We start from the raw sequence: 26,403 nt of genomic DNA, 5'->3' as shown, positions 1-26,403 counted from the left end.
AGCTGCCTAAGGTTCTGCCTTCCCTGAAGACAACTAGTCTGTTACCTGTTCCCTACCCACCTACTCTGCCAGGAACTCTGCCTTCTAGTTGTCCTCCGACCTCTGGGAAGGGTCCTCCCTTCACTCAGGCAATAATGGGACAAAGTTCACATGCGTCCATTTGTCACTTCTGTTGAAAACTCACTATCAGTGCCTGTGGTAACTGGGGAGACATCTTAAGACCCCTAAGTTCAAAGTACCAATTCATCTAAAATAATGCAGCCCTAGCTCGGAGACATGTCTGTGGTCCAATTCACAACTCATAACACTGGCTCAGAAGCTTTGACTGAAAGTTACTTAGCTGGCCAAGGACACAGAGGAGGTATACTCGCTCAAGCAGTCCTGCCAGGGACCTCCACTGTCACCCGAGCAGGTTACAAGGAGATGTCCCTTCTCTGCTCGAGCCCCACCTCGTGCCACTGCCTGTCTTCTGTAATCCTCTCAGCTGCCCAGGAGCCTGTGAAGTTCTCCACAAGAACTATTACATACAATGCCATGAACAGATGCCACGTAAACTCCAAGTTCTTTCTCGTTCGGACACTGTGAGGTAGAAAGATCAACCACAAAAAAATATTTTCTATTTCCCAAGAACAGAGAGATTTTTGTGTTCTACTTCTGTAACTTAGTGATCTGGAAATTGATAAGTCCTGAATAAAGGCTCGCCATTCTGACGCAGCAGAACTTCCTCCGAAGGCCCAGAAGCCCAACTCCTGGGGCAAAGGTTGGCCGAGGCTGGGAAAGGATGGAGGCAATGCCAGTTCCATAAAGCTGCTGGACTACATTCAGGAGACCCCTAGAGAAGTCTCCCGGAATAAAAACCTCTGCCCAGACAAACTCTCAAAGAGAGCACCATTTTCCCTCTGGCTGCCAAGCAACCGAGCAGGTGTCTGCCTAAGAATGCGGAGTGGGAGAAGGGGGCCCAGGCACAGCAGCAGAGCCCGTAAGCACCTGTGCAAGCTCAAGGCAAGCTCTGGGAACAAACCTGGCCCCGCTGGGATGTGGGTATGACCTGCGGAGTGGAGACGGTGGTAGAGTTTGGACTCCTCCTTCCGCTGATGGAGATCCAGGAAAGTGTTTTAAGCAAGGGGCTAACATGACATTTGGGTTTTAAGAGGGCACCCAGGCAGCAGCACAGAGAAGGGACAGAAGACCTGCAGTGGCCTCTGTGAGTTGGAGGCGGGAGGGGAAGAAAAACACAGAGATGTAGTATGTAGGGGTCTCCCTAGTGAGTGGATGGAATGGGAGGGATGAGCCCAGGGTGCTGCTCTGGGTGACTGGATGGCAGAAGGTGCCAGCCAGAAACAGGCCCCAGGCAAGGAAGAACAGGTCACGCAAGTTAATGAGTACACTTCTGAAGTGCCTGTGGGGCACCCAGACCTATCGATACTGTGGCATGACTGCTAGTTGCCCGCCACGTCTGTACTCTTCTCCTACAGTTACAGGATACCACGAGTTTTAGCCCATGGCCTTTTGGAATAAAGACCAGTTTTCCCAGTCTCCATTGCAGTTAGGCGTAGTTATGTCTCTAAGGTCTGGACAATGGAGGTAAGTGGCAGTGGTGCATTTAATTTTTAGGAACTGTCTTTAACTAGAGGGCTGACAGTCTTCCTCCTTTTCCTCCACTTTGCTAGCCAGAATGCAGATATGATGGTTGGAGCTGGAGCAACCATGCTGAACCATGTGAGTATAAGCCATATGTTGAGGATGGCCAAGCCAGAAGACTGAAGGAACCTGGAGAGAGGTTCATGGAAGGTGCCCTGGGATGCCTGCGTTTACACTTCTACCTTGGTTAAGCCACTATAATTTAGCATTTGTCTTTCATGGCCAAAACAAATTCAGCCACTGCAGGTGTCCAGCAGGGTCTGGGGCTGAGGGCCGATCCGGCAGTCATCAGTATAAACAAAGGCCTCCAGATGAGGGGTTAGGCATATGCCTGCTCTCTCCAGAGGCAGTACAGACAGATGCCCTCCTGTGTCCTCACAGCCCGTGGGAGGTGAGGGACAGATATCTTTTCACTTCCTCGTAGGGCTCCACGTGGCCATATCAGGGATGCCAGGTCACTTTACAGACTGAGGAGGAGGCTGGAGTAAGGACTTGAGGACACTGTGTTTCCACAACAGTAATTAGAAATAGGGAAATAAAAATGTAAACCACCATGCAGACATTACCCTGGAACTTGCTCGGTAGAGATGGCAAAGCTGATCAAATGCTTGGATTTGCTGTGGATCCAGAACAGGCTCTGAGGTTGCCTGAGAAATAAAAAACGGCACGGTTAGTAACTCGCACAAGCAACCTCTGCACTTGGCCAACGGTGAAACAGGATGGCGTGCTTCCCTCATTCCTCTGAAGAGAATCCACGCTGCCAGCGAGTGGGGAGAGAAATTTTACTGAACATGAATTAGAAATGGGCACGTCCCTCTCAAGTCCCTTGGTATCAGCCCAGGTTGACCTCTCATGGACGCTTTCCTCAACGTGGTCTCTAAACTTCTCACACTCACGAGCTTCCTTTAGGGCTTCTCGGTCCCTCTCTGCAGAGGGATCTATGCAGAGCAGTTTAGCTCCACCCAGCCTTGCATTCCACATCCATCACTGACCATGCCAGCAAAGATGCCCCTTCTTGGTGGTGGGAGTGGGGATGCATTATAAATGAAAAATCACGTCATTCCCCTGTCTCCTCATAAGGCTGGTAGCCACCTCTGGGGATGCAGTTTTAATCTGCTGCTTTTTGGAAGAGAGGAAGTCTAACTTGCTTCTACAATAGTCTCGTTTTGTTCCACCTGTTATTGTGGTGGAACACGCCAGTACTGTGGTTCTGCTCTCAGTGGATCTGATCCAACTCAGAGCCAGAGAGAAGAAATGGGGTCCTGGTGCAGGAGCCACAGGTGAACTGGAATGCCAGTTCTGACACTAACCTGCTGTGTGACCTTCGGCAAGTCACTTCTCTGAGCCTCAACTGCCTCACCTCTAAGTGAGAGGATAATGCTTCCCTAAGAGGTTACTGAAAATTAAATTAGATGAGATACATATTTAAAGAGCCTTTAACCTAATACCCCGAAAGGGCTCAGTAGATGCCAGCTTTTATTACTACAATTTAGAGATCCCCTTAGTTAAATGTTGACTTCACAAGTGTTTCAGTGACGAAAGATCTGGGTGTCGAAACAAGCACGCATCTAGGTGGGCCGAGCGAGGGCTGTGGGATTGAAGGGAGCAGCAAAAGCTGGTTTGAAGACATGTTCTGTTTACAGGAAAGTCCTTGCAGGAACAGCCACCAAAACAGTGATGAAAACAAATGTCTGTGTCCAGGATGTGGAAGAAATTGAGGAACAGGGAAACGGAGTGGGTGAGCAGGGGAGGCAAAGAGAAAATAATACCACTAATCATAGTTACACGTACTGAGCATTTCTATGAGCCAAGCCCTGTGCGCTAAGTGCTTTCCATGGATGCGCTCATCAAGTCCTCGAAATCACTCGATGAGAAAGGTACGGTCAGGTCTATTTCCTCCCAACCCCCCAAAGGATTTAAACTTGAAAAAGCTGTAAATTTGCCTTGCGGGAAGGACTTTCCTTCTTTTCCTCAAAATTTTCACTATGCTTAGGGGGAAAAACCTACTAAGAGCTAAGAGAGAACGGAAACAAGCACTGCCCTTGAAGGAGATCCTGCTAGCTGAGCAGGAAGTTACCTCACAGCTTCATCTCCCAATCAGATGAGAAAGACTTGCTTTAAGATCCAGAAAGCAGAGGCTGGCCCCAGGGTGTGGTGGTTAAGTCTGGCACACTCTGCTTCGGCAGCCCCAGGTTCATGGGTTTGGATCCCGGCTGGCTGCAGACCTACACCATTCATCAAGCCACGCTGTGGTGGTGACCCACATATAAAAAATAGAGGAAGACTGGCACAGATGTTAGCTCGGGACTAATCTTCCTCAAGCAAAAAGAAGAAGAATGGCAATGGATGTTAGGTCAGAGTGAATCTTCCTCACCAAAAAAAAAACCCCTAGAAATCAGCTGTCAATAAGGAGGCGGCTCACATCTCATAGGCTTCTGGGATCCAACAGTGGTGCCCCAAAGATAACGTCAAGGCTTCAGAGACCAGCCCAGGACACAGGCACCTCAGTTCTTGATGCTGTCAGTGATGTGGGGATGGTGAAGGCAGCTTGAGAGGAATCCTGAGCAGGCAGTATGATCCCAAACAGCAGCCAGAAAGAGAAGAGGGCAGACCCACAGGGGCCCCACTTTCCTTCTGTTAGACTGGCGTCTCTGGGCCTGCCAGACACAGGGAGCCTCCTTCTCTAACCTGACAATGTTTAAACTTGCCTTCACACTTTTTAAAAAACATTTCTTCTCAATATAATTTGGTAGGAAAAACGATCATATTGCTGGAGAGGGTGAGAGTGTGGAATGTCACACTCCCTAGGGATACTAAGTAAGACCCACAGGGGAGTTCCAGGCTGGAGATGATCTGAAGGTTTGAGAAATAATACAAACCTACCTCAAACAAAGCAAAAAGAGAAAAAATATAATTGCCTTCGAGAGACTTAACACTGGACATCATGGTCCTGCCACCTGATTTTCCTAATCCCTCTAGTACCACTGGCTAGACTGGGGAGCAGGGCAGGTTAAGCACAAGGATGCTACATGCCTTTCACCGGCCACTCCAAACCTTGGCTGTGGGGCCGCCACCCCCACGGTCCGCAGGACGAGGGACCAGCCACCCTGCTCTCACCTGTGCTCGTTCCCTGGTTACTCTGGGACCGGTTTAACAATGGAAACAAGTCGGGAACGGATGAGGTGAGGTGGCACTGGGGCAGTTAAGGCAGATGAATTAAAAAGAAGGCTGAAAAGGCCGCGTTAGCAAATGACAAAGCAGCAGAACAAGAAAAGGTCTCTCCTTATAGAAGTACTTCCATAAAACAGCGCTTTGCCTTGAAGGGCTACTGTAAGAAAAAACCCTCGTGAAGTGTACTATTGGACTTGTTACGGAAATGCAGATGGTACAGGCCACTTATGATGATCCACTGAGGAAATTCCCATCAGACCCTGTGCTGAGAAAAACTGTCTTGGACGCAGTTGCTGATTGTGTAGACTTGTTACTAATTGTGTTTTCTTTTTTGCTTTTCTCACTAGCGAACTCAGAGCTAAGGGTCGGCTACATAGAATTAGCAACTGCATAGGACTTTGTGCAAACATTTATGTGTGCTACTAAAACCCAGTTTTATATTATTTTCCACATAGTTTTTTAAAATCTAGATTTCTTCAGTTATTTATTTCATCCTATTGGAGGTATTTTGGAAGCCAACGCAAATCATTTTGGGAAAGTGAAGGTCATGTCCGACCGTAAGTGGAAAATGCTAGTGTTAAAAATAGAATCACACTTTCACCCCCAGGAAAGACTACACAGCACACGAGTCTATTCTAGGCACAGAATAGACGGCTCCAGCCCCTGGGAGTTTGCTCACCAAGGCAGAAAGTGCAGAAGTCTCAGATGATGGGCAAACCCATGTTTTCTGATCCAGTGCCTCTCAAACTTTAATGTGCGTAAGGATCAGTGAGAGAACCTGTTAGAGGGCAGATTCTGCTTAGAAGGCCTGGGGTGGGGTCTGAGGCTCTGCGTTTCTAACCCACTCCCAGCGGATGCTGTGAATGCTGGTCCTCCGTCTGCACTTTGAGCAGCAAGGTGCTGATGTGTACTGCAGAACAGCCCAGGGCCATGGGACCGCCTGTCCCTACTGAGTCCTAACGGCAACAGGACACACTTTTTTTCTAAGTTGTCCCAATTAGGTACGTTGTTTTCAACATTCATGGAGTTCACATGCATCTTAGCAACCCTGGGATATAATAGGAAAATTTAATAAGATAAATAAATGTTGCTGCCACATGGTTATTTTCAATCATACTGAATTGCAGCCCTACAACTATTTTACTAAATAAGTGAACAGGACTGTGGAAGAGAAGGCTAGGAAACTTACCCAGTATGAAACAAACATTCACAACCAATGGAGGGTCATAACCAGGGCCTCTACCTTGTAAACCCTAGTCCCCCTCTGCTGGGAGAGAACCTGGAGTAACAATAGGTAAGCATGCACAAACATATGTACAAACGTGTGTATGTATCCACACACACACACACACACACGCAGACCCATGATTTCAAACATGAGAAGCCCAGTGCGCAGGGGTGGCACTGAGCTCTGGGCTTGCTGTGATCTTATTCCTCCTCTAGGCCCTAAACTCCTTGGACATACCAAGAGGGGGATTTTCCAACAATGACATCCTTCAGAAATTGAAAAATGTGCTTGTCCCATGGGTGTGAAATAACCCAAGGTGACAGGTCCTCTCTTATGACACAGCCACCATCCTGGGCAAGCAGGGACAGAACTAAGGAGCCGCTGCTGGACTGCCCTGGGAGTCTCTGGAAGCCAAGTCACTGCAGGACGGAGATGCCCTATTCTTGGCCGGGCCATACTGTCTCTGTGGAAAAGCATCTGCATACGAGTCATCTGAGGTGAAATGGGAGAGCTATTTGTAGACGTGCCTAGGACCTAGGAGACGCTCACCTGTCTTAAAATCCTTCCTGGAATAAGACAGAGTATTTTTAAAAAGGAAGCATTCAGGGAATGACTAATAAATCACTAAGCTGAGGATTTCTGTACGCTTTTCCCTGGTTCTGCGGCTCAAAAAGTGGGATGGAGCAAGAATGAGGGGAGGGAGAAGGCAGCTTGTCCACAAAAGCCTGTTGAGCTGGTTTATGTCCTGCCTACGCAAGCTCCTGTCCTGTCACCTCCTCGTGAACTGGGACCCAGTTCTGGGGTTCAACAAATACATCCAGGGCCCTGACCATGCCGATAATAGGCCTTGGGGGACAAAGATGAGTAAGTCAAGAGGGGTTTAATGTCTTGCAGATTTTGGGACATTAAAACCCCACAAAAAGATTTCACCTTCCCCAGTGCTGATGAGCAAAGCTAAGAGGTTACTGAGGGATAATAAACATAGATTGCTTATGTGCCAGGACAGGGCTTGCCTGAAACATGCTCTCCCATTATCTACACAAACCATCAAAATGTCCCTGAAATTACATCTTTGGGTCCAGATACGCTCTTGAACATCATGAGGCGTGGACGTCTCAGCTCTGGCCCCTCTCAGAATGCCTCTGCTGAGTGCCCAGTCCTGTCAACAGACGAGCTTCCACACGGCCCGTCCATCACCGCCCTGTTGCCCTCAGCAGTGTAATCATGTTTGCCTGCCTCCCCCGTTAGACTGTGAACCCCTCGACTGTCCGAACCGGAGCTTATTCATCCTTCTCTTCCCACTGCTCTACACCAGCAAATGTTCAACAGACGTTTGCCGAATAATCTCTATCCTGGTTTACTCTGAGCTGCCCATTTTCGGTAGGAGAGCAGGCACGTGGCCCAGTGTGAAATCACCGGCATTTGTCTTCCTATTTTCACGAACTTGCACTTTGGAAAGAGTCTTTGTACTGTCATTTCTGGCATGTTTGTCCTTTGTCTCAGTGAAGTGTCTATTTTATTTTATTTAATTCATTTCTGGGGAAAGGATTATTTTTTAAAATATCAGAAAACATAAGTAGCAACCCTTTTAAGAAGGTAGGAAAATTTACCAAACCAGTGGGACTTGTGGTTAAAAGCCTCTTTCTGTGGCTGCCCTGGCACTTCCTGGTGCAGAGCCCTCCATTTGGTGTGACCGAGGCCTGCTGCTGGGGCACGCCTACTTCCCCACGGCCTGTGACACTGCAGCGGCTGGTGGGCAAGAGCCTGTGCTCCAGAGTCAGTGCGCCTAAGCCAAACTCTGGTGTCACCATCTTGGCACCACAATCTGAGGCAGTTACCTCTTCTTTCTGAGCAGGAAGGTCATGTGTGTCGAGCACGCAGTGAATGCGCAGACACTCTAAGTTCTCACTGAGTTACGAAGAAGAGGGCCTCGCAGGCCCTGGACACAGCCAGTCCACACAGCATACTGGTCGTGTGTGCCTATTCCTAACGTGGCCACTGAAGTGGAGAGAAAGGAGACATCAGGGCACAGTGCAGACAACAATGGCAAACCTGGCAATGAAAGGACGGGTGGCTGCTGCAGAAGAGAGAGAACGGGGAGAGTGGAGGGAGAGCTCCCTGAGGACAGGGCCTCTGTCCCTCTTGCTCTCCGGCACCCAGCACTATGCTCAGCACAGAGCAGCTGTGGAATAATTATCTGCCGATCGAATGGATGAAGGGATGGGAAGGGCGAGCAGGCAGATTTTCTCCTTCATACTTGGACCTTCACTGGAGCATTCATAAGCCCTCTGCAAAGCAGTAAGAAGAGCACAGGGCACGGCTCTGACAGACCTGGGCTCCATCTGGATTCTGCGATGCCTAGCTAGGTGGCTCTGGCCAAGTTATTTCACTTCTCTCAGTCTCAGCTTCTCTATCTGTAAAACTCTACTTTGCAGAATTGTTGGGAGGATTAGAGGTTATGTCTGGGCCTGACACCTACGTGGTGTTCAATAAATGGCAGCCATTACTGCGACTGTGTATAGCCGGCCCTCCTTGTCCATGGGTTCTGTACCTGCGGATTCAACCAACCTTGGTCGAAAGGCCTATGATGACTGCATCTGTACTGAATACATACAGACTTTTTTTTCTGGTCATTATTCCCTAAGCAATACAGTATAACAACTATTTACATAGCATTTACACTACATTAGCTATTGTAAGTAATCTAGAGATGATTTAAAGTATATGGGAGGATGTGCGTAGCTTATATGCAAATACGAGGCCATTTTATGTAAGGGACTTTAGCATCTGAGGATTTTGGTATCTGTTGCGGCCCCTGAAACCCATCCCCTGTGGATATCAAGGGACAACTGTACTCCCAAGAGAAGTATCTGGAAGAACGAACATGGGCTGAGAATCAGGAAACCTGAGCTCCAACCCTGTCACAGTTCCCTGTATGACCGGAGCAGTTTACACTGCTCCTTTGAGTCTATGTCCTGATGTTTCAAAGGGCAATGCCACTTGGGTACGCTCTACCATCTAGGGAAGATGTGGGCACCATGAGATAACAGGGATCTGGGGCATGAAAGTTTCAAGTAAGATAGTAATGTTTACTGAAACTAATCATGGCTTTCGTTGCATAATCAGAAGCAAACTAGGGCAACCAACTAGAGGCACTGTCACATAGATTCATGGTACCCTGAAGAGAAGTAACAGACTCAGACTAAGATGCTGTACAGAGAAACTGATTTGCCAAATCAGTGTCACGTATAAAAGTGGGACCAACAAAATTTGAACACAATCTCAGTTTGGCAAACCCATAAACATAAAGCACTCTTCCCAGACCATCTAAGCCAGCAGACTGGTAACACTGAGCAGTAAAGGGAATCCAGTGGAAAATCTAACCCACCAGCATAGAACTGATTAGGAACCATTTTCTAATTGGAAGAGAAAGAGAAACACATTTGATACGATCTGCTGGAGCAAATTTCTTTCTTCTCATGTAACGAAGTACAGTAAAAAGCTGAAAATTAAACTGTAGCTAAACATTAGAGGAATAAACAGTGACAACCCTGGAAATGACCTTGTGACACTCAGCATTAAAGTAAATCCAGTGGAAAATGAGGTCCTGATGCTCTAGGAGAGCCCCAGGGAGAGAGACGCCGGGCTAACGGTGCGCCCGCACATTTCACAGCTCAGTGACTCAGAGGCCGGGTGGAAGCGAGAGCCATAATTCCATCCGCTGGAAGGAAGGAAACAACCAGGGCTTTCAGGATCCAGAGAACTCTTAACCAGCGCATCGAGCTTCGACACAGGGAAACCACCATGATCTGCTGCCACCTGAAGGCTGGGTTCCTGGGAACACTGCATATGCAACTTTCCAAATCATATACGAAGACAGGGACAGTCAGAGGAGACCGAGCTCTGCTTGCTCACTTCTTCTCCACAATAAATAAGGTCCTGAAGTCAAAATCCCAACGCTTCCTTTCCTAACGGACCTCCCACACTAACACACGAGAACGTCAAACCTAATTTGTGAGAGGCATGGGACACCTGGCATAATTCTGCAACGTGAGCATTTGCCTCTTCTGCATTCTAGGAGCCTTCGACTGACACTTCTGTAACTTGCAAGGGGGGCACAGGGAGAGGGGGAGCAGGATGAGTGGAATGAGACCGCATCTCCCTCTTTTCTCCCTGCCGGCCCTCGGCCTCACGGCCAAATCTTATGCTCCGTCTGTTACAGGCCTCTCTCAGCCCTTTTGCCACTACCTAAGCTACTTCCAACTAGAGGTCCTTTGTATTTAATGCTTTTGCCTAAAATGAAACCTTGGCTACAGAGATGGGAGTGAAGCCATTCCTCTTCCCCACCCGCCGCCTCCCCTAAACAGAAAACACCTTTCCTAAAATTCCCACCCACAACACAGTTTGTTCTCAGACAGAACCTGACTCTCACATACCCTGATTTCCTGATGCCTCAAAACCCTCAAGAGGCCACAGCTAATAATGAACTAGGTAATGAAATAACAAAATAAGCAGGTATGTTGCTAAGCGGCCTGGAGAGAGGAGAGAAACACCTCACAGGACATCTCATAAGGAGATTTCGCTTAGAGTAGTAATGGCTTTGGAATGACCAGCTCTAAGGGAAGAGAGGGTGTGAGGTTGGAGATGGAGATTGTGAAAGGCTGACTGGAAAATATCCATGAAAAACCAAGACCTTCAGTACCACAGTTAAAAAGAAACAACACAGTGACTTTTCTCAGTAGGAAGAAAATGCTGGTTTAAGTCTTCCACGATGTGAGGAGGAGTAACCACCACCACCACCGCAGCAACTCACAGTTATTGAGCAAGTAACTACCACGTGTCAGCCACGGTTCCAAGCACTGTGCATGCACCATCTCATTTAATCATCACACAAACCCTATGAGGTCAGTACTTCTGTTATCCTCATTTTATAGTTGAAGAAACTAAGGTTCTGGGGTTCATGGCGTGCCCAAGGTCACTGTGATTGGGAGTGAAGCCCAGATCTGAATTTGGGCAGTCCAGTTCCAGAGGTTTCTTTCACTTGCCATGCTCTTGGTATCGTCCCAGAAGAAGCCTGACAGAAAGCCACTTTCAAGGGACCCAAAAGGTTGTGTCTGGAGCAGACTAAGACTAGCTGGAGGTCGCTATGCCTGAGCCATGCTCTTAAAACACTGATGTCCTCTGACCTCCTTCTGGGGATCCTTCATGATTCTGCTTTCTAGCTAAAGAAACTCATTCCATTAAGCCTGTGAAGTCTCAACAAAAGGCCCAGGAGAGAGAGTGAGAGCAGCTGATGAATATGAGCTACAGTTATTAGCGTCTGGCTTAAAAATGCATTTTGGAAGGCTGGGCTGCAGAAGCCCCATGGGAGCCAAGGATGTTAAGAACTAAGCTAAGTTCTGCAGTGAGAGACCTCAGACACGTCAGAAGATGCTACTGCACACACTGGCTGCTCACGAAGGTTTTCTGACACCACAGAAAAAACCCTGAACTTGGCTCTGACACTAACTGGTTGTGTAACACCCTTGATGTCAGTTATCTGTAAAACAGAGAAAATACCTGCATAGCCTACCTCACAGGGCTCTTGCGAGGGGAGTGAAGAGGGGAGGGGAGCAGAGAGAAATGGAGAAAACACATGTAATCTGCTGTCTGGTTAGTTTCTGGCCTTACTCTAGCTACTTTCCTGTTTAATGCATACATTAGCCCAATGAGGTAGACTTTACTGTCTAATTTACATGTGAGGAAATGGAGGTTCAGACATGTCAAAATACAATTTGTAAGAAACAGGGCAGCTCCAGATAACAGGTCTATGCTAAAGCCTACTATGCCATGTTTGTGACAGACAGAAGGTGTTACGAATGTATAGGTATATGGACCTCCTTCCCATGGACAATCTGAGCTGCCATGAACGTATAGGTATTATGGACCTCCTTCCCATGGACAATCTGAGCTGCCATGAACGTATAGGTATTATGGGCCTCCTTCCCATGGGCAATCTGAGTGCTATGAACGTATAGGTATTATGGGCCTCCTTCCCATGGGCAATCTGAGCTGCCATGAACGTATAGGTATTATGGGCCTCCTTCCCATGGGCAATCTGAGTGCTATGAACGTATAAGGTATTATGGGCCTCCTTCCCATGGGCAATCTGAGCTGCTATGAATGTATAAGGTATATGGACCTCCTTCCCATGGGCAATCTGAGTGCTATGAACGTATAGGTATTACGGACCTCCTTCCCACGGACAATCTGAGCTGCTCCACATGCTGGGAGGCTGATAGTGCATCTGCCTGAGTACCCTGCCAGGACCCCTGGTGGGATCATCTATAAGGTTAGTGCCACATAATGCTGTGTCACTATACAAAGGAACACTATTTTTTCTTCTTGGGTTTGTCCATCCATTTTGCTCTTCCAAAAAGAAATGTCCCCAAATTGGCTTAAAGTCTCTGATACCTGTAAACTCTGCCTGGCCGTGCTCGGCTACTCCTTGCCTAACCTGCTTTGAAAGGCAACAACCTGGGGAGAATAAACTCATGATCTCATTATACCTAAAAAAGAGGATTTTTAAAAACTGATTAAGCAACTGCAGAATGTAGTTTGAACTTTAAATAACTAATGTAGTTCCTTGGTCAAATTCATTGAAATCTGCCTATTATCTTGACAGTGATTATTATTATTACAAAGGGTTGGTCATCGTAGTGTGACTGACTCATGGGTATAGGAGGCTCAAACTCCCAAACAGATTAAAATTAATTGCTGGATGTTGCCACCCCCAATGTAATGGAGGCATTATCCAGAGTCAGCATTATCCAGAGATGTTGGGATGTAGACTAGGATCATTATAAATAGCAATTAAAAATGAGTACTGGGAAATGAGATGGAATGACAACTAGGCTGTGACCCCCAACCTCTCCTTCCTGAGGGCACTGAGGATTCTTGCTACGTGGTATATTGTAGTCATTCCATTCTTGCTTTTTCTTTTTATCAGGAAAGGAAGATCTAAAAAAATCGAGAAAGTTTTATTATGATGGGAAGTAGAGCCACAAAGAAAGCTTCTGAGAGAGGTGGCATTTTCGTATTGCTAGTGAGTAATCCCCCCTTGTTTTATCATTGGCCTTATTAAAAAAAAAGTCAAAACAGAGACAGTATTCATTTTTTATATGTAATTAAGGCTTGCTACCCTTTGATTATCTAACTGATTGTTGCCTACTTAAGAAGAAAGTCAAACAATTATCTTGATAGATGCTGCTGTGGGGTAGCAATTATAACAAAGCGCCCCTCTGAGGGCAGGGTCCTTAATGATTGCCTATCACAGCCACAACTGCTGAAACATTTTCAGTTCCAGTATTCCTGCTCATCTTAACTAAAGAGACCTAAAAATGATTACCTGATAACAAGAGGAATATAGAATCAACTGGAAAAGCAGGTTTAACTCTGAAATTAGCAAAACCCAATGCAACTTAACAATGTAATTACAAACCAAAGGAAAAAGAGCATGGTGCATTGTGGTTGTACTCTGGTTACTTTAGACACCAATTTGCTGTCTAGAAGAGAGAAAAGCTTTCAGATCATTTCTCTTTATAGAACTTGGTATTGGGAGGTGGAGGGCAGGAAGTGAAATAAGAAGATGGAAATTGAGTGAAATTAATATATTAAGCTATTGTTTATGATGCCTAAAAACAAAAAAAGGCAAACTAGAGACTTTCAAATCTTGCCATTATAAAGTAATGGTACTGGACTAGACTAGCTCTCCCATCAAAGTAAATATTAAATCAGCCAAAATATATATAGCATTTCAAACTTTGAACAAAACGCAGAGAAGGACTGTGATCCCTGACAGAAGGAAAACACATAAAATACATCTTGTGATCTCTCTGGAATTCTACCTGGAGGCACCTTCTGGACTGCGGCACAGGCAGGGATAGCTCAAGTGGAGCATGGCAGTCTTACTGAGCTGTGGAATTAGAGACAGGAGTTTGGGCCTGGACAGTGGGAAGAATTTGAAGAGGAGGAAGGTGAGCTGAGAAGGAGCTCTAGGAATGCATATAGGGATCCCCTTAAGGTTTGGGTTAATACTCAGATGCACATATGCAGGCAAGGCTCCAGAGACCTGGCAGAGAACAGGTGCCAGGAGCTGTGAGATAAATGGAGACTGTGGAGGTTGCAGAGCACTGCAAGACATGGGAATATTAACCAGCTAGAGAGGAAAGACTTTGATAAATACCCTGGGTACTCAATGAGACTACTAAAAAGCCATGTATTAGGAGCAGGAATATTTTAGACTTGCCCAAACAATGCTTAAAAATAAGCCTCAAAAATATGTAGCTGATTTAACAGTAAATTAATAACCTGCCAGAAGAAAATTCAAAAGTCCAAAGAAGACAACAAAATCCAGATGTTCAACAATATAGCATCCAGCATACAATCAAAAGTTTCTAGACACGTGGAGTAGGAAAATGTGACTTATAACCAGAAAAGCAATTGACAGAAACAGATTCAGAGATGACAGAGACACTGGATTAGCAAACAAGGAACTTAAAACATCTATTTTATAAATACATTTAAGGATTTAAGGGAAAGGATGAACTCAACAATTGAATAAATAAAGGAACCCCAGTAGAGAAACAGAAACTATAAAAAGAACTAATTGATGGGAGGTTAGTAAATAAACCTAGGGCACTGCAAATTTCCTACATTTCAAGTAGTAAAATATTAACTCTAATTAGATGGCAATAAGGTAAAGATGTATTCTGTAATCCCTAAAAAAAAAAAGCAAAAAGATATAGCTAAAAAAAGCAATAGAAGAATCCAAGTAAATATTAAACTCTTCAGTTGGAAGACAAAGAATTTCAGACAGGATTAAAAGAACAAGACTCAATTATACACTGTTTTCAAGAGATGCACTTTAAATACGAAGACAAAAATAAATTGACAGGTAAAGGATGGAAAAAAGATATATAACAAAAACACTGATCATAAGAAAGCTTGAATGGCTACATGAATAGGTAATTAGTAGAGAAACATTTCATAATGATAAAAGGATTAATACACCAGGAATATATAACAATAATAAATGTATATGCACCTACTTGTAGAGCTTCAAAACACACCCAGGAATGACTGACTAAAGGAGAAAGACAACCAACATCACAGCTGGAGATTTTGAACATTCTCTCTTAGTAGTTAATAAGATAACTAGGCCAAAAAAAAAAAACCCAGTACGCATACGGAAATGCTGAATAACACTAACAGCTGCATTCACTTAACTGACATTTACAGGAATTATACCCAACAACTGTGGATTATATTTTTTTCAGGTGCACAATGTTCATTTAATAGACTGTATGCTTGCCTGTAAACAAGTCTCAATGACTTTCCAAAGATTTATATCTTACAGGGTATGCTCTCTGACTAGAAAAGAATTAAATTAGAGATCCTTAACAGTAAGATATCTAGAGAAGCCTCAAATATTTGGCAATTAAAATAATATACTGCTAAATAATCAATAAGTGAAAGAAGAAATCACAAGGTAAATTAGAAAATATTTCAAGGTGGATGATAATGAAAATACAGTATTATCAAAATTTGTGGGATCCAGGGACTGGCCCCGTGGCCGAGTGGTTAAGTTCGCGCGCTCGGCTGCAGGCGGCCCAGTGTTTCGTTGGTTCGAATCCTGGGCACGGACATGGTACTGCTCATCAAACCACGCTGAGGCAGCGTCCCACATGCCACAACTAGAAGGACCCACAACGAAGAATATACAACTATGTACTGGGGGGCATTGGGGAGAAAAAGGAAAAAATAAAAATCTTTAAAAAAAAAAATTTGTGGGATCCAACTAAGGTAGTGCTTAGACAGAAATTTATAGTTAAAATTTTTACATTAGGTAAGAAGAATGGCTTAACATTAATGATCTAAGTTCCCAGCTTAAGAAGCTAGAAAAAGAAAAGCAAATTAACCCTAAGTAGAAGGAAGACAAAAATAACTAAATGGAAATTGAGTACTGACAAGTATAATATTGGATACGAAAAATTCACAGAAGATTTGATATTACAGAAGAAAATAGTGAATTTGAAGACAGGACAATAGAAACTATTCAAATTGAGGCACAGAGAAAAATAAGGTAGAAATAATAAAAAAGGCCTCAGTCACCTGTGGAACAACTTTAAACTGTCTACTGAACATGTAATTAGAGGCCCAGAAGAAGAGAGATTGGGGCAGAAAATATATTTCAAGAAATAATGGCCACGAGTTTCCCAAATTTGATGAAAATCATAAACATCCAGATCCAAGAAGCTTACTGAACTTTCCAAAAAAGAAACACAAAGAAAGCAACACCCAGGCATATCACTGCTGGAAACCAAAGACAGAGAGAAAAACTTGAAAGCAGCCAAAGGGAAAAAAAGACATGTTATATACAGGTGTTACCAGTTGGGTTCCCTGGAAGAAAGACTGAGATGGAGATCTGTCTGCCGGAGGTTATTGGTGGATGTTTGGAATGGAAACCTATGGGGCAGGAAAGGAAGCAGAACTGGGCAGAGGGGGTTCAACCATGATGCAACCACAACAAAGGCCCCAAGTGATCCCAAGGAAAGCTCTAGAGCTAAGATGGCCCTGAAGAATTGTTCTGCATTAAGACAAGGTGTTCAGGCCCTTATTAGCCCTGAGCTAACACCCATTAGGAATCCTCCTCTTTTTGCTGAGGAACCCTGGCCCTGAGCTAACACCCGTGCCCATCTTCCTCTACTTTATACGTGGGATGCCTGCCACAGCATGGCTTGGTAAGCGGTGTGTAGGCCCGTGCCCAGGATCCGAACCAGCGAACCCTGGGCTGCTCAAGTGGAGCGTTGTGAACTCAAGTGCTACACCACTGGGCCAGCCCCTGTTCTGGTCTTTATAATCCTTCAATGGCTAGTCATTAGATGCAGGTTGCTCTCAGGAAGAGGCTGTCACTGTTGGCAAGATAGGTCTTTTTAGCTAAGGACAATTCCTGGAGAAAGATGAACTAAAAGTTACCAGTGGCTACAACTCCCAGCAGCTGAGGCAAGGAGTGCTTCTCGCTCTCCTGAAAGATGGGAGAAGAGGGCGCCACAGCATCCATGACACAGGAAAACAATGATGAGAATTACTACTGATGACTTATTAAAAACAGTGCAAACCATAAGACAGTGGAATAGCATTTTTAATGAGCTGAAAGAAAAAATATGTACTGTAATCATCATGGACATTTTACAAGTGTGACAATCAATAAGAGCTTCTCAAGGGGGAAAATCCTTACAGGTTGCTTTGTGGAATGAACTTGCACTTTGGCTCAGGAGGTCCCTGGGTCCTGTGGTGCCTGTGCAGGAATACTGTGTCTGAGAAAACCATGCCAGGTGTTTACTCAAAGCACACAGGCCCCGCATGCTCTTCTCAGCAAGTTTCATGGCTACCACTACAGTCCTTACCAAATACTGCCGACATGATAGTGTAAAGTGCAAGGAACTGATATACTGGTAACATACAAAACTTTTTTCTCTTGGGAATCAAGGTGAATGTGTGGGAGAAAAATTGAGGCAATGCAAACGTAGGTTTCACTGTAATTATTACAGTAATGATTTAAATATCCAATTTCAATAAACTGTCCTGTTTTAGATAGTAAAGATTAAAAAAAAGTTTTTATTCAAGATTCCTTCTCCCCAAATGCTTTTACGCTATTACTGAATTCTACTCAGGTATATTTTCATTTTTTCCTGATGCCCTCAATTACTTATTTTTGTCCTTTTCTGTTGTGTGCATATTGAAAGTTGCCTCAAAGAAGCTGAGGAGCCAGGTGGACTAGAACACAACTGAAAACAACAACATTAGAAAGTTAGGCCAGACACCAAAAACCGTAACAGAAGTATATGCCAAGTGCCAAATGAAGTATGGAAATAACTGCTACAAGAATTCAGAGGAAGAGGTGATGAGTTCAAAGACATTTGAGTTATGAACTGCAAGCAGGCCCCCTGATATTTCCCTAGTCTCTTCACTCAACCACTATGCTAGATGTTTATTTCATACCTTCACCTCTCTTCAAACCTCCAACATTTCTCACCTCCTCCATATTCTCAATGGATTCCATTTACTTCTATTTTCTCAGTGAACAAGAAAACTAGAAGGAAGAGACACTCCAAAAGTGCTCACCACACACCTACGAAGCTGCAAGCCCACGCACAGTGGCCTCCTTATTGTTTCTGGGACGCGCCAGGCATTCTCCTGCTTCAAGACCTCTGGGTTTGCTGTTCCCTCTGCCTGGAATGCTCTTTTCCCTCACACTCACATGGATTGCACCTTCACCTTTTTTTTAGCTAGAAAATGTTACCTACCAACCTTCCATGACCACTCCACATAAAACAGCAATCTCCCTTTTTATCTCCCTCATCTGATATACCATATCTTTGACTGATATCTACCCCTGCCACCAGAATGTGAGCTCTGTGAAGGGAGAGTCTTGGTTGTGTTCCCTGCAGGATCCCTTACACTTAGACCCACACCTGGTGCATGGTAGGTGCCCAAGAAATATTTTTTTAATGAATGAAGCAGAATTTGAACTGTAGGCTAAAAACAAGCTATCACTTACGAGGGCAGGGAAGGAAGGACATACCAGGTTATGGAAAGGAAGGGAAGAGCAGATACACAGACATGGGATTGGCTACGTTTCGGAAACAGTGAGAAATTTCCTTTGGTTAAAGAAGAAGGAAAGGAAGAGAAGATGAGTAGGAAATGTGGGCTAGTGATGCATCAAAAGCCTAGACTGTCAATCTAAACCTATTTAGACTTAACTCTGTTAGCCACAGGGAGCAAGTGAAGTTTTGTAAGCACTAGAAGAAGTGGAGGACGATGGACTGGAGCCCGAGAAGATAGAGGCAGTGAGGTCAGTGAAGAGACTTTTGGAAGCAGAGGTACATACTGACTGGGGAATGACAACACCACTCAAGTAAATGGGAAGAGTAGAGAAGGAGATGGTTGGCATTGTGGCAGAAAGCTTCTCAAAGGTAAAAGTAAAATGCAGAGAGGTCACTGGAATTAGATCATTTCTTCCTTCCAAAGACTGCAAAGAAATTTCTACACAATTTCATTTTCTCTTTCTGTGGGGCTGTAGGTGCCAAAGTACAGATATGAACTGCCCCAGTTATACCATAAAAAGGTAGCCTTAACTGACTCAGACAATATATGAAAAAGTTAAGTGACTTAACCATGTAGAGTGGTGTCTCTCCTTTAAGGACATGCTGTATCTGGAATAATATCCACTATTAGTAGATACTTCACTACAAACCAGGGGGCTAAAACTTATTCATGTCCTGATAGAAGAACCAATGTAAATTCCAACTAGAATGCCCCCTGGATTTGTGCAGAAACAACAAACACAAAAGTCGCAAGACAGTGACTTGTCAGACAGAAGAGACTGCACTAAGCACCAGCCCACACTTCATCTTCATCGTCTCCTCCTGTGCTTCTGCTTTAACTAAAGAAGACTTCTCACTGTTTCCTGAACATGCTCAGTCCCATGCCTGATATTCTAAGAAAGGAGTGTGAGCTCTCAGGGATGACACATTATCTGATTAGGGATAGTGGTCCAGATAGAAGGCTATACTCTGCAGTAACAGTATATCAGCCACTCAAGAACACCACATACATTAGAGCAGCTCAAACTCTGCAAAGCTCTGCTTTTTGGATTCTATAACCTTTACAGATCAGCAGAGTGCAATTAAGTATGGCCTACTGAGTTGTTTTAATGCAAAATAATAGGCTGTTAGCTGCTCTGTCACACATGCAGAAGAGAAAAAAGATCCCTGCTGTGTGTTGTAGGAAGTGCCTAAAAGCTTCATCAAGAAACACTGTCGGAGGGGGAAGGCCCATTTGTAACTCGATCAATACTCTAAACTGAAGTAGGATCCAAAATTCCAAGGAGATGGTAGACATGATGGCATCACTTGTCTTGATAGGGGAGTTCACTTTCATATACGGAGAGGGTACAAAGAAGGCACAAAGAACAACCACTGGCTCTGACGTGGTCTCACATACAGCCCCACAGTGAGAGACTCACACCATCTGACTCTACTCAGTGAAAACAATCTTGTCAACTGTTCATGAAGGGGTGTCATATTAAGAAACAGAAAAATCACACCCATTAACTCTCAATTGCCATGGTATGGTGACTAATTAAATAATGCTACCTAGGTCTCTGATGATGAGCTGCAGGGCTCTGTCCCTGGCTTTGTTCTATACAAATATCTTATCAATGACTTAGATAAAGATAAAAGAGGCCAATGCACTGGATGGAAAACATGATTCCCAAAGGTTATAAACTGAAACAACAGAAGAAAAGCCCTTCATTTGGCTCTAGAAACCAATAGTATTTACACAGGATGGGATCAGTAGCATGTGTAAACAGAATCAGGAGTTTGCTATCAACATGTTCATTGAATCAACTACACAAAATGGCTGTTAAAAAAGTTAATGCGCTTTTGGTTCCATTTACAGAAACAGCACCTACAATAAGGAAAGTGATGATCTCATTCAGCTCTAAATTGACCTCCCTGAAGTACAATGGCGGCAGTTGAAGAGATGTGGTATGACAGGGTGGAGGTGAATGAGGAAAGGAACTGTGGATGTTCTGCCTGGACAAGAGAAGACCAGGGGCTGGGGATTCAGGATTTCACCTACGTTAAGGACTGGAAAGGCTGCTATATGAAAGAGGGATTAGACATCTTTTTGATGGCTTCCAGAGGAAGGACTAGGATCAATGGGAAGCGAGGTGTCACCCAGCATACGGAAGAACTATCTGAGGCACAGCTTTCAAAGATGGAACATCCTGCCTCAGGAGGTGGTTTTCAAGCAGAGGCAGGGGGCTTGTCACTGTTTGTTAGAAATGGATGAGGAAGGAGGTTGACTTCTAGTGTGACAGCATGAGGAGCTCTGCTGACCTGTTCCCCAGGGAAACTGGTGAAAATTATTTTAAAAATCCAATCATTTAAAGACCTTAGAAATGGACCTAAGGACAAACAGCAAATGAAGAAGTAACTATTAAAAAAATCTATGTAAATTCATTAAGAAAGGTGAGTCTGTGGTATCTGAACCAAGACTGCTCCTGTCCCCACCCTCCCAGCCAGTGAGGTAGAGACTCCACTTCAGACTGCTGTAGTCAAGAACACCCAGCTCCTCTCCCCCAAGCTCCCAGCTAGAGGACTTTCTTCCCAGTAGAAACAGGACTTCAGCATTTCTTATCCTGCCTTCAGCTACATGTTGCTGAGGCTACGTCCTAGGTAAGTGCAGTCAAGAGGTGGTGGGAGCTCTCTTCTGACTCCATTTGTGGAATGGAGGTTCTACCTTGGGTCTCATGCATGGAAAAATACTGGGTCCCTGATCACCCTTACCCTGGCTTGTGAGGCAATGGCTCCATACCAGGAAATGCAAGCCAAGAGGAACCCAGGCTGTTCCCCCTTCCAACAAGCATTCAAGTCCTAGAGCAGGGGTGTCATTCATAGAAAAGCTGCCATTGTCCCTACCCCCTGCAACAGAGCCCTGGTTCAGAGATTTTTCCTTGGTGGAGAAGCAGGTAGTAAAACAGACAGCTCCTAATCTCTTCCAAAAGGAACTGACTTCATCTGCAACTGAGTGTGGAGAAGTTCAAACCTAAGTGTGTTCTTAAGAAAAGCGGAGGTTGTGTGAAGAAAGGCAAGTGGGAGGAGATTCATGGATTTAGCGAAGATACAACCTAAACTGTAGGCTAGCCACTTTGTAGAAGAGAACCTAGGAAAACAAAAGCTGGGAGGAGCCCTGGTGAGGAGGTCAAAACCAATATCAAAAACAGTCTTCACAAACTATTCCTTCAAAGTAGCCACAATTTGACTGGGTTAGTTTGTAGAGGAATTTATGCCCCAGGGCATTGCTGAAAACAACAGAGCAGTCAGTAGGAGTTTAAGAGCTGGATGTGGTCAAGGAAAAAGAGAAAGAGAGCCCTATCAATACCACTGCCATCCCAGGGCATACCCAAGGCTGTGCCTCCCTGAGGAGCAGTATCAGAGTTTTAACAGTGTGTGTATATGGGGGTGGGAGGTGAAGAGACTTCACCAAAATAACCCAGCAGTCACTAAAAAATAAACAAGCAAATAACAGTAACAAGCCCCAAGAATGTGGGATCAAGAATTTCCACAATGTGTTACCTAAGATGTCTGGTTTCTAACCAAAAATTATAACCCACCCAACTGGGAAGCTCAACAAACTCCAAGCAGGATAAGTGCAAAGAGATCCACATCACTGCAAACACATCATAGTAAAAATGCTGAAAGTCAAAGACACAGAGACAATCTTGAAAGCAGCAAGAGAAAAATGACTAGTCACTTACAAGAGGACCCCAGTAAGATTAACATCTGACTGCTTAGCAGAAACAATAGAGGCCAGAACGCAGTGGGCTAACCATATTCAGTGTTCAAAGAAAAAATGGTCAGCCAATAATGCTATATCCAGCAAAGATATCTTTCAAAATGAGGATGAAATAACTTTTCCAAATAAACAAAAACTGAGAGAAGCTGTTGCCAGCACCTTACAAGAAATACTAATGGAAATTCATCAGTCACTGTTCACAGAGTCACTAATGAAAAGCAAATGATTCTAGAAGCTAATTCAAACCTACACACAAAAAACAGAACTGGTAAAGGTAATTATGTAATTATACAGCAAAATGCATAGATTTTTTCTCTTCTTCTCATAACTGATTTAAAAAAGCAACTGTATAAAATAACATGTATATAAGTAATGTTGGTCATAAGACATAAAAATGTAATATATGTATAATATATTTGCACAAAGGAAGTGGGTGGGAGCAAAGCTTTATTGGGCTAAGGAAATGACTACAGATGGTAAAGTAATAATTATAACAATGTGTTGCTGGGTTTGTAACATTAATAGATGTCCTATGTATAACAATACCATAAAAAGCGGGAAAGACAATAGAGCTATACAGGAATAACATTTCCATATATAACTGGAATTAAGCTAGTTTAAATCAGGAGCTGATCTGGAAAACTTAAGATGCATATGGTAAACCTTAGAGCACCAGTAAAAAAAACCCCAAAAAACGAGTGAAAAAATCATCAAAGACCTTACCAGAGAAGAAATACATATGGCGAATAAGCCTATGAAAAAATAGTGAACATCATATGTCATTAAGGAATTGCAAATTTTTACAAGACACCAATACACACCTATTAGGATGGCTAAAACCCAAAACACTGACAACAAAAATTGCTCGCAAGGATGTAGAAAAACAGGAACTCTCATCCACTGCTGGTGGAAACACAAAATAGCACAGCCACAATAGGAAGATAGTTTGGCAGTTTCTTACAAAACTAAACGTACTCTTACCATACAATCCAGCAGTCATGCTCCTTGGTATTTAGCCAAATGAGCTGAAAACTTAAGTCCATACAAAAACTTGCACACAAATGTTTATAGCAGCTTTATTGATAACTGCTAGAACTTGGAAGCAATCAAGATGTCCTTCAGCAGGTGAATGGATAAACAAACTGTAGTACATCCAGACAATAAAATATTATTCAGCGCTAAAAAGAAATGAGCTATCAAGCTATAAGAAGACATGGAAGAACCTTAAATGCATTTTACTAAGTGAAAGAAGCCAATCCGAAAAGTTGGACATACTGTCCAACTACATGACATTCTGAGAAAAGGCAAAACTATGCAGACAGTAAAAAGATCAGCAATTACCAGAAGGATGAATAGGTGGAGCATGGAACTTCCGGGCTAGTGAAACTATTCTACATGATACTGTAATGGTGGATACATTTCATTATACATTTGTCAGCACCCACAGAATGTACAATACAAAAAGTGAACAATAATGTAACCTGTGGACTTCAGTTAATAATAATGTATCAATGTTGGCTCATCAATTATAATAAATGTGCCACAGAAATGCAAGATGTTAATAACAGGGGAAACTGGGTTGGCGAGAAGGGTGAGCACCACAAACAAATGGTACCTGCTGTCCCTCTGAGTAACTGTTTCCTGCTGACATGCTCTCCCTCTACCTGAGGACTAATAAGCAGGTTTCAGAAGAGCCCAGGTCACAACTTCAGGTCATAATCATGGAGAGGAATAAAGAATGAACTTGGCAGCTACAGTCAGACCCATGACCATGTTAAACTTTACCTGAGCCCTGAGCTCCTGGGAAACAGCTACAGTTAAAGAAATCCCCCTATCCTGTTCTGGGAAACAGCTTACTGCAAAGAACCACCCATCCCCATAAGACTCAGGAAGACTCACCTAGCCCCCATATCTACCTATGACAAGGCCAGACACAGACCCACCAAATCCCCACTCTTTGCCTCATAAAAGATTAGCTGAGCTGTTTGTCCTCATTGATTGATTGGAACAAAATTCTTGTTAATTGATGACCAAACTTTAGTTAAGATTTTCTCCTTTCCCCAAGCTCTGACCCACCCTCAGCCTGAGCCAGCATACAACCCCTCCTTAATGAAGCCTCCTAAAAACTGGCTGACCGAAAGGAAAGACACTTCCTGATCAACTGTCTGAGTCTGCCGTCTACTCCCCCACATTTGGTTCTTTCTAGGCCTGTTTACCTGCCCCTATAAAGAAATTTCCTTTCTGCCTGATGTTTGACACCCTTGCAGATCTTATGGTGGGAGCATTCTCTCCACGGCAATAGCCCACTCCCCTTATTGCAATAATTCTTTGAATGACTTCTCTCCTTACCCAAGCCAAATTTGTTTTTCTTTGATAGACAACATGCTCTATTAGTTCAGGCTGGATGTTAAGGTCTAACTAAAAGTATTCACCACATCCATGAACATGCCACTTTTTGAGTTTAGTACAATTGTAGACATTGAAGATCTTCACACTCCACAGGATCTAAAAATGAACCAGTCCAACCTCTCACGCATGGCAGGAATCCCTCTGCAGCAGCTCTGACTGACAGACATCCTGCCACCGATCAAACACCTCTGGTAATGGGCAAGGCACTATACACAAGGTGACGTGTCCCACTGTTAGTAAATTCTCATGTCAAGCCAGCATCTCCTTCTATGTAGCAGCTACCCACAGGTACCACTTCTGTCCTCTGAACTACAAAGAATGCTTATGCTTCCTTCCAAATCGGCAGCCTCCAGATGTCTGAAGACACTGCAGCCCAGCTTCCTCACATCAGCATAAAAAGGCACCTGGCCTGTGGAGGTCTTCCACCCCGCCTGTGCAAAGCAAAGACCAAGGAGTGTCCTCTGTTCCCTTTTTTTTTTTTTTGATCAGTAGAGGCCCAGAAGTCACATTTAGATATAAGTCCTACTAGGACAAATGCTCTAAGGAAAGAGACAGAATACATGCATCAAGGGCTATCACGTTGTTCATGAAGACTTGCATTTTTGCAGGAAAGAGTTAAAAGTATGACATAAAAAGGCAAATGAATCTTTATTTCAGCCATCGTCAGATGACGGCTAGAACATGCTGCATCTATCTCAGTGTTTTCTTTTCATGTTTCCCTTCACTTCTGTGAAACTACCAACCAGCCATTCTTGGGCCCGGTCAGCTGAGACAGTGCAGCCAGCTTTTCCTGTTGTTATGGAAACAGTCGCTCTGTAAGGCTTTTTCTCTTAAAAATAAAAAACCTAAAAAACAAACCTCCTCCCTGTGATTCAATAAAAATAATGAGCAAGTAGAGTCATGTACATTCTTGATATGAGTGGCAAGACTGGGAATGGCTGTAAAAATTTTACCTCACCAGAACACTTGGACAAAAAACATCAGCTCCAAATTCTTACAATGCACTTGAATATTTGAGAAACGGGGAACCAATTTCCAGGAGCCTTGGCTATTAAATCCATCAGTTCAGTCACCATTAAGCTGACTTGTAAATGTGTTGAGATCATCAACTATATTGCACTGAGCTTTGTCCCTCCAACGCGTGGCACCTTGGAGGCCTGTTGAATATTTACTGAATTTACCCAGAACTATCAGAAAAGCTTTCCTCCCTGCTATTCCCAGTACCCTGCCCCTAACTGGAAGAGGTCACTCTGAGGAGAATATCAACTGTAGACTCTTCCAGTGGGTTCCACCAGCCTGAGGATACTCTTCAGCCAGAGCACCCGGCCCCTCAGGCTTCTGCAAACACACGAGCAGAGAAAGCTCATCTAAAACAGGGGAGGCCTCAAAGAGTGATCACTCTCTGTGATCAAGAGAGAAAACCAAACTGCCTTTTCTGGTTATTATTCATGTAGCAGTCCCAACTCCGCTACACAAATTCCTGGGTGGCGTTTCTCTAGCAGTTAAGAAGAGATGCATCATAGCTGAGTGGTTTTTGATGCTGCCTT

At 44.1% G+C, this 26,403-nt stretch overlaps 1 protein-coding gene across 1 annotated transcript in view; it reads right to left on the bottom strand.

Annotated features, from left to right (window-relative positions):
- Nucleotides 1-26,403, bottom strand: part of VPS8 (VPS8 subunit of CORVET complex) — a 235,611-nt gene that overhangs the window by 4,768 nt on the left and 204,440 nt on the right. Inside the window, 1 exon segment of the mRNA XM_070582453.1 lies at nucleotides 2,208-2,288. Coding sequence (XP_070438554.1) covers nucleotides 2,208-2,288 — 81 coding nt within the window.

The sequence above is a fragment of the Equus przewalskii genome, chromosome 18 (assembly GCF_037783145.1).
Source record: "Equus przewalskii isolate Varuska chromosome 18, EquPr2, whole genome shotgun sequence".
Taxonomy (NCBI): domain Eukaryota; kingdom Metazoa; phylum Chordata; class Mammalia; order Perissodactyla; family Equidae; genus Equus; species Equus przewalskii.
The sequence above is the reverse complement of the archived record's forward strand: the minus strand, read 5'-3'. Positions and strand labels throughout refer to the sequence as shown.